At 65.2% G+C, this 8,055-nt stretch overlaps 1 protein-coding gene across 1 annotated transcript; it reads right to left on the reverse strand.

Annotated features, from left to right (window-relative positions):
* Positions 1 to 924: 924 nt before the first annotated feature.
* Positions 925 to 6,033, reverse strand: SLURP1 (secreted LY6/PLAUR domain containing 1). The gene is made up of 4 exons (XM_027132066.1): positions 6,028 to 6,033; positions 5,712 to 5,829; positions 1,354 to 1,463; positions 925 to 1,098 (listed from the first exon to the last, which is right to left on the reverse strand). The coding sequence occupies exons 1-4, from the start codon at positions 6,031 to 6,033 to the stop codon at positions 925 to 927; spliced, it is 408 nt and encodes a 135-aa protein (XP_026987867.1).
* Positions 6,034 to 8,055: the final 2,022 nt, after the last annotated feature.

Below are 8,055 nucleotides of genomic sequence, written 5' to 3' on the forward strand. Positions count from 1 at the left end.
AGGCCCTCCTGGGACCTAAGGACCCTGGGCTCCTGGGGGTTGGTCAGCCTCCGAGGCCGCTCTGCTGCCCACCCTTGGGCAGACAGGCCAGGCCACTGGGAGTGCTGCGGGCGCAACACGGCCGGGACCCCCGAGCTGGCCCTGGGGGCCAGGGGTGAGCTGGCATGGCCTTCGTGTTCCGTGCACACAGCCTCCTCTAATCTCAGCTGTCCCCAGGGCCCAGGATGTAGTAGGCCCGTTGTCTCAGGAGGTGACTGAGGCCCGTGGAGATGTATGGGTGGCAGCAGGCCCAGGTGCGCCCCACTCCTACACACTCGGGAAGACCCAGCCTGGGTAGGCAGGCTGAGCTCCACAGGCCCGCTTCCCCAGCCTCCCCTTGCTGCTGCGGCAGCCCTGGGCTGGACAGGCATACTCGCCTGTGGAGAAAACTGGATTGCAACCCCAGTTTCCTTCCCATCCTGGGGGTGGGGGGCGGGGGAGACGCCTACAGGGTCTCAGGGACTTCTGGGAGCGGGGTCAGATTTTCCTTGGGCTGAGGAATGGGTCCTGCCTGGTCTGACATGCAGGAAGGCTGGCCCAGGATGCATTTCTCCCCCTAAGCCTCTGTTTTCCCATCTGTGAAATGGGTCAAAATGGCCCTGGGTGAGAATGAGGCTCAGGGGCCAGAACACGCCTGGTTCCAAGCCCAGCTGCCTGAAGGCGGTCTGTGGGCTCTCAGCGTCCAGAAGAAAAGAGGTCGTCTCCAGCCTCACCTTATTTTCTACAAGTTTGGTGGAGGAGGAGGGCAGAGAGTGCCCTGAAACTGTTCTCTCCCCTAGGATCCCACGAGTAGGATGAGGCCCAGTGAGCTTGGGCCATGGGGGCATGCCAGCAGCGCTGACCGCCAGCAGTGCCAGGCTCTTCAGGAAAGGAGATGACCCAGGATTATGGCCCCCGAGGGGCCAGGGCCCCAGCACTGAGCCTGGCAACGCCCATAGAATTACAGAGGTCATGGGAGCAGCAGTAGCTGGGGTAGGCAGCCCCAATGCTGTCTGGGTCAGCGGTCTCGCAGGAGCTGGAGCAGGAACTGGTCACCCCGGGGCTGTGGTTGAAGCAGAACTCCGCCGGGGAGGGCAGGCATCAGAGCCTGCGCCCCGCCGCCCAGCGCCTTCTTCAGCCGCCCCAGCCTCCATGCACTTGACCTTGCCCTTCCTGCCTCTTCCCGTGCTCCCCTGAGACCCCTAAGCTAACGGCTGCCCTGGGAAGTTACCCTGTTAGGGTCTGCAGCGTGGCCCTGAGATGGGAGCTGGGAGCCCGAGGCTGGTGCAGCCCCACAGAGCCAGCCTGCGGGCCCCCAGCCTCACCTGACTCCACCATCAGCTGCGAGGTCTCGCAAGCTGTGTCCTCCGGCTTGCAGTTAGTAATGGTCTCGCACAAAGGAAGGGCCGTGGGCTGCTCACGGGTGAAGCACCTTAAGGCCTCACCTGGGAGAGGGATAGGGACAGACCCTCATCATCCGACCTTGAGACCCGTTCTGGACACAGGAGGAGGGGCTGGAGGAGAGGCCAGGGATGGTGCAGGCCCCGGGCCATTCCCCACGGGTCCACCTGGAGCATCTTCTGTCCCTCCCTGGGCGAGTGGCTCGCCCTACTGAGCCCCTTCCAGCCCAGGCCACCAGCGCAGACCTGAGCACCGCGAGCCTCTACCCGAGCTTTGGTTTGCCTTCCTGGAGAGCGGGCTGTGACCCCTGTCCTGGGTGAAGCCAGGCTCAGGACCAGGAGGCTCGTTTAGGGTGAGGGAAGGTGAGCCCAGTGGGGGACCTAAGGAAGCCTTCCCCTCAAAGCCCCCCGATGGCCCCCTCCCCACTGAGGAGGTGGGCCAAGCGAGAACCAGAGACAGGGCCCCTCGCCAGCCAGCCGCACTCGCCCAAGCTCACAGTCGAGGCTGAGGTGAGCAGCGGCGGCAGCAGGGCCCTGGGAAAGGCCATTCCTTGTGCTCAGGAGCCGGGAGGGCGGCAGCCTGTGCCGGCCTCCGGTTGGGGTTTATAGCCAGCCCTTGGGCCCCCATCTGGGTGGCACAGGGCAGAACTGGGAGGCAGCTGGCAGGAGGATGCGTGGCCGCCAGTGCACTCACAGGCCCTGAGGGGGCAGCACCTCGCAGCGCTGGAGCCTGCCCTGGCCCCTCCCTGCAGCCTGGCCCGTTCCTGCCACACAGGAACTGTAGGCCTGTTTGCCAGGCTCTGGCCTGGACTGATGTCCATCTCAAACCCAACCAGGCCAAGGTCCATCTCCTGCACTCCCAGATGTCCTCTACCTGGTGTATACCTGACCCAGGGACCCACCAGAGCAGAGGCCGGAGGTGGGGTGTCAGGCCAGGTGCAGAGGAGGTGAGTGCCTGGTGAGGGGGTGGGTGTGGGGCAACCAGGCCCCCTTTGGGCTGACGAGGGTGGTGCCCGGACCAGCCGCCTCATCACTGCCAACCCCGTCCCCACAAATGGCCTTTAGACCAAGCCTGAGCCTCCTGGTTCTAGACCCCAGACAAGAGGGCTCTGCCCACACCCCCAGGCTCCTGGATCTTCTCCACTGCCCACCTCCACCGCACACTTTCCCATTTCCGCGCCTTTGCCTGTGCTCTGCTTCTCACTGAGCGGCCTCTCTGGTCTCCCATCGTAGCCTCCAATCTCCCCTGTGCTATATGGCCCAGTCCAGGTGCTTCTCACCCAGAGTCCTTTCTGGTATCCCAGCCTCTCTGGTTTCTCTGTCCTCTGAGGGCTCAGTGAGTGGTTGTGTGGATGGATGGATGGGTGGGTGGGTGAGTGGATGGATAGACGGAAGGATGCATGGATGGATGGTTGAAAAGACAGATGGGTGGATAGATGACGTTTGAGAGAGTGGACGGGTGGAGGGAGGAATGAGTGGATGGGCGCTGCATGAGTGGGGGGCTGGCTGGTGGGAAAGGGGGTGGATGAAAGAACAAGTGGATGGGTAGGTGGTGGATGAAATGGTGTATGCTGTGTGGACGGTGGAGGGGGGCTGGCTGCAGGGTAGGAAGTTACCCCCAGTCTCAGGGCAGAATGGCATGCTGGGAGGAGCTCAGGGCTGGCAACCGGGAGGCCTGGGTCTGAGCTTTGCTGCCGTCTCCACGTGTGGCCTTGGGGTGACTCATCCCTCTGGACTGGATTTCTGTCTGTATGATGAGACTAGGGACCCTGGGCAGTTGTGAGGGCAGAAGTGACCTGGCCACGTGGACTGAGAGATGGTCGCAAGGAAACAGAGCGGGGGCGTCGTTTGCAAAGGGAGAGACTGTGGGTAATGCAAGTCAGACCGCAAGTCACGCAGGGCAGGTGTGGCACAGACAGCAGCAGGGCGGCCCTCCCCTGGGGCTTGGTGAGGGGAGCCGGGGCGGGGCTGGTCTGAAGCCTCGTAGACTGAGTGGGTCCCCGCCCCACAATCTCCCGTGCAACCAGGTCTGCTCTTGAGCCACCCTGACCCCCTTCTTTTTTTTTTTTTTTTTTTTGCGGTACGCGGGCCTCTCCCTGCTGTGGCCTCTCCCGCTGCAGAGCACAGGCTCCGGACGCGCAGGCTCAGCGGCCATGGCTCACGGGCCCAGCTGCTCTGCGGCATGTGGGATCTTCCCGGACCGGGGCACGAACCCGTGTCCCCTGCGTCAGCAGGCGGACTCTCAACTACTGTGCCACCAGGGAAGCCCCCTGACCCCCTTCTTTTATGGGTAAACCAGGCAGAGGGTCATCGACCCAGAGGGCAGCTGTGAAGCTGCCCGTGAAGGTCACAGCGGAGGTGGACGTGAAGCAGTGGTGGGGTGGGCGTGCCGAGAAGCAGGCTGGTCTGGGCTCCAGGTCGGGAGACCCTGTGTGCTGTCGGGGAGGCTGCCTGGAAAGGGCCTGTGCCCGGCTTTGAAGGAGCCGGAAGACCTCGGAGGTGGCGGCTGGCAGGGAGGGTGCTGCCGGGGCAGCAGCGGGGTAGTGGCCAGGAAGGGCACGCAGCCTTCCCGTGTTTGCCTGTAGGGCTGTGTGCGTGTGTGTGTGTGTGTGTGTGTGTGTGTGTGTGTGTGTGTCTCACCACCCCCGTCTCAGTCCCTCCGTGACCCAGCCCCTCCTCACGTCCACCACCGTTGGCACAGCACTCATGGTGATTTGCTCCAGATGCCCCGCGGGATGAGGCCGCTCCTCCCCCAGCAGCTCCCCAGCCAGGTGAAGATGGTCCCCATTGCAGGAAGGACAGGGAGGAATGAGGGAGGGAGGGAGGGAGGGAGCCCGGCTGCTTGGACCCAAAGCCTTTTCTGGAATTGACAAAGGTGGCGACTGCTCTCTGCCCACGGGCTGCCTGGCCTGGCGGCACCTCTGACCCTGGGACCCCGGCCCCGCCCTACCCGGCCCCACTGCCCCATCTCCAGGGAGCAGAGCGTGGCCTTGCACATGGTTCTGTGGGCATTGCAGGTCGTGGTGGTGACTCAGCTGGGCACGCTGGTGGGCTCAGGACAGGTGTAGCATTGCAAGGCCAACACTGGGGAAGGAGTGGAGAGGGACGGGTCAGGCAGGCCCCGGACCTCCCAAGCCCTCTGACCAGAAGGCCCAGGTTTGAGGGGGACAGCTCCCCCCAGGGTCCAGTCGCCACCGACCAAAACCCAGGGAAGATTCAAGAGCTTGGAGCTGGGGTGCCCGAGTCCCGAAGCCGCTTATGCCCCTGGCGGGGCCACGGCCAGGCAGGGATGAAGCAGCTTCGGGAGCGCTGGGGAGGCGCAGGGAGATGGAGGCGCTGGGGCCCCTGCAGTAAAGGGCCTGGCAGGGGCAGGTGGGTCACCCCTGGCGTCCTCAGCAAAATGCAGGACCTGAAGGGCTGCAGAGGGGATCAGGGATCAAGCGAGGGGGTATGTGGCGTGCAGGCTGGGCCGGGCTGGGCCCGGTGTGCCCGCTGGTGGAAGCTTAACAGGGAGGGGAGAAGAGCCGCGGTGCAGTGAGAGCCAGGCCGGTCAGGGCGCAGGCTGGTGGGGGGCGGGGGCGCTTAGGGCACACAGGCTGCTGCTCTTTCCTCCAGCCCCCGTGCCCAACCCCTACCATGGCAGCCCGGGCCGCCCGTGTGCACAGTGAGGCCCCTCCACCCCCGCTGACTCTTGCTGTGTCTCTCGGGATGACCTCAGTTTTCCCCTCTGGGAAATGGGCAGAGCCATCTGGCTGGGGCCCACCCAACCCAGCTCCTTTTCTGGTTGGGTGTGGGCCCCCAAGGGCCCGGGATGTCTCTCAGACCCCGAGTCTCCCACTATGTCTGGTTTGCTTCCCTCTTCTCCACCTCCTGCTCCCCCAACCCCCAGGGCCTCCCTGGTGTCCGCAAGGCCCCTCCTGAGACCTGCCCCCGCACCGTGGCCTGGGAGCCGGGAGCATGGTTCTGACCCTGCCCGCCCGCCCCAGCGGAAAGCCCTGCTCTGGAGCCCCGTGCTGATGAAGGGCTGTTCTCCAGTGGGCACCCAGGGCCTTGGCCACAAACCCCCCTGCCAGTCTCAGCCCTGGGAAGAGGCCCCTCCCCGCCACACCCCTCCTCACCCTGGCCCAGGTCGCAGGCGCCCCATCTGCCCCAGAGCCCCTCCGTGCCTGGCCCACCCCACTCCCACCTCTCCCTTCGCACACCACATCTCCTCTGCCTCCCTGCATTCTTCCTCTCCCTCCGTCCCCCCAACCCCCCAGGCACTGCCCCCTCTGGCGGCCCCGCACCCCTCACCAAGCTCACAGCCCGCGGCCGGCACCAGCGCCAGCAGCGCCAGGCCAGCCGTGTCCCCTGAGTCTCGTCCCTGCAGCGCGCGGTCCCGGGCCCGCCCCACAGGGATGGTGAACACCCGCTGCAGCCACCAGACTGCTCAGCTGAGCAGATCAGGGGGACTGGTTTTCCCGCGGGCGGCAGAGGTACGGAGACCCGCCCCCGCCCACTGGGGCCCACCCGCCTCCACCTGGACACCCGCTCCTCTGTGGTCCCCCGCTGCCCCTGCCTGCCCCTTCCTCCTTCCTCCGCCTCCCGCAGCCTGGGCCCCTCCCCGCACCCTCATGGCCCCCCTCTCAGGACTGGGGACCCTCACCCGCCTCTGCAACTCCCTCGGTGGGGCTCTCTACCTTCTCCCCCACCCCAACCCGAGACATCCCTGCACCTGGGGAAGACCCCCAGGCTACCTGGAAGGGAGCAGCAGAGGGTGAGGGCTCTCCTGCACCCTGACTCCTGCCTCTGTCAGGCACCTGTCTGGCCTGGGGTCCCCACTCCTTTCTCCAGGGTGGATTCCTGGTCTAGTGGTTCCGCGTTCGAATCCTCCCAGGGCGCCCCAGGCCCCAGCACCCAGCTTCTTTGAGGTGGTCACGTGGGACGTAGTGATGGGGAGATGGCCGCCAGGACAGCCAGCCAAAACGTACCCACAGGCTTAAGGGGACAAAGACAGGGCAAGTGCTGGGCCAACAGGAAGGCCCTGGAGGGTGGGAGGGGAAGGGGCAGGGTCACCTGGGGATGCTAATCCTGGCATCCCCTGGAGGGGCAGGCACACCTGGATCAAGGCCCAGGGGGCTGCCCCTCAGGCAGGGCTCCCCTGGCCCAACTGCAGGTCACGAAGTTGACAGGCAGGCCCTTGCCCGGGCTCAGATGGGGGAGATGTGGATTTGGGCCCTAGATTCAAGCAGCTCCAGGCACTGCTCCCCCTCCCCGCCCCAGGGCGGCCTGCGCCTCAGCCTCACCAGGTGTGCCCCACCTGTGACCCTGTCACCCCCTCCTCCAGGCCCCCTGCTGCCGGAACACTCGCTGGGGGGTAGGGGCGGGTTGTTGACAGGGCTGTGCGCAGATGCACTCGGGGCTCTGCTGCAGCCTCGTTAGACCCTCCATCTTCCACCAAAGGCTCCAGATCTCACTCCCCTCCAGACTCCGCTCCCACCCTTCCTGCACCAGGGATGCCCTCCCCACCCCTGCCTCTCGCTGTTGAAATTCTGTCCTGGGACCGCCGGCCTCACCCCGCCTCACCCCACGGCCTTTTCTAGCCTCCAGGCATCAGCTCCATTTGGCGTCTGGTCTTTGACCCCGAGACTGGGAGGGCACTGGGTCGGGGGACACCTAGCCTTCCTTAACACCCAGAGTGTGTCAGACACTCCGCCTGCTGGATCCTATTTTCCTCACTACAGCCAGCGATGGTGCCCAGTGCTAATGGCTGGATGTGGCATGCAGGATGGGAGGCTCTAACAGGCGCTGACAGGCCGGTCATCCAGGGAGGCCTGGGCAAACGCCAAGACAGCAGCCCGGCCTGTCTGATTCTACTCTTCACCAGGCCGCCAGGCTTGATGCTGGGCGCAGCTAATCCTGGCGGCACAGACACCACCTTGCACAGCCGAGCTTCCTCCTCGGGCTGAGCCCAGTTCCTCTGCTGTGGCTGGCCCAGCCTCCCGCCTTCCTGCCCTCAGACCCAGGGCCCCCACCTGTTCTTTCCTTCCGTAACATACCTGGCCCTTGGGCATTAGCTCCTCCTAGAGTTTCTGCGTGACCCCTGCTGGGGAGACACAGGCTGAACCTTTCTGCCAAGTTGCTACCTACTTAGGGTGAGGAGAAGTGTGCCCCAGCCAGCGTCTGGGCTGCTCTGCTTAGGATGCCTCCCTGCTAAGAGGCCTACATCCTTCCTTCTGTTTCTCCAGGAGCCTCCGGATCAGAGATCAGCGTGCGGCCAGGCTCAGGGCTCAGCCTGTGACCAGGGTCAGGGCTCAGCGTGCGGCCAGGCTCAGGGCTCAGCCTGTGACCAGGGTCAGGGCTCAGCGTGTGACCAGCGTCAGGGCTCAGCCTGTGACCAGGGTCAGGGCTCAGCGTGTGACCAGCATCAGGGCTCAGCCTGTGACCAGGGTCAGGGCTCAGCGTGCGGCCAGGCTCAGGGCTCAGCGTGGGACCAGGGTCAGGGCTCAGCCTGTGACCAGGGTCAGGGCTCAGCGTGGGACCAGGCTCAGGGCTCAGCCTGTGACCAGGGTCGGGGCTCAGCGTGGGACCAGGGTCGGGGCTCAGCCTGTGACCAGGGTCAGGGCTCAGCCTGTGACCAGGGTCAGGGCTCAGCGTG

This window comes from Aethalodelphis obliquidens, unplaced genomic scaffold, assembly GCF_003676395.1.
Source record: "Aethalodelphis obliquidens isolate GAN/ISIS:26980383/991018 unplaced genomic scaffold, ASM367639v1 scaffold41, whole genome shotgun sequence".
Classification (NCBI taxonomy): Eukaryota; Metazoa; Chordata; class Mammalia; order Artiodactyla; family Delphinidae; genus Aethalodelphis; species Aethalodelphis obliquidens.

Excerpts from the sequence above, each read along its gene's own strand:
- SLURP1 (XM_027132066.1), bottom strand. Across the intron at positions 1,464-5,711 it reads GGCCGCGGGCTGTGAGCTTG|GTGAGGCCTTAAGGTGCTTC; the intron begins GTGAGGGGTGCG and ends TCCCTCTCCCAG. Across the intron at positions 1,099-1,353 it reads GCGAGACCTCGCAGCTGATG|TTCTGCTTCAACCACAGCCC; the intron begins GTGGAGTCAGGT and ends TCCCCGGCGGAG.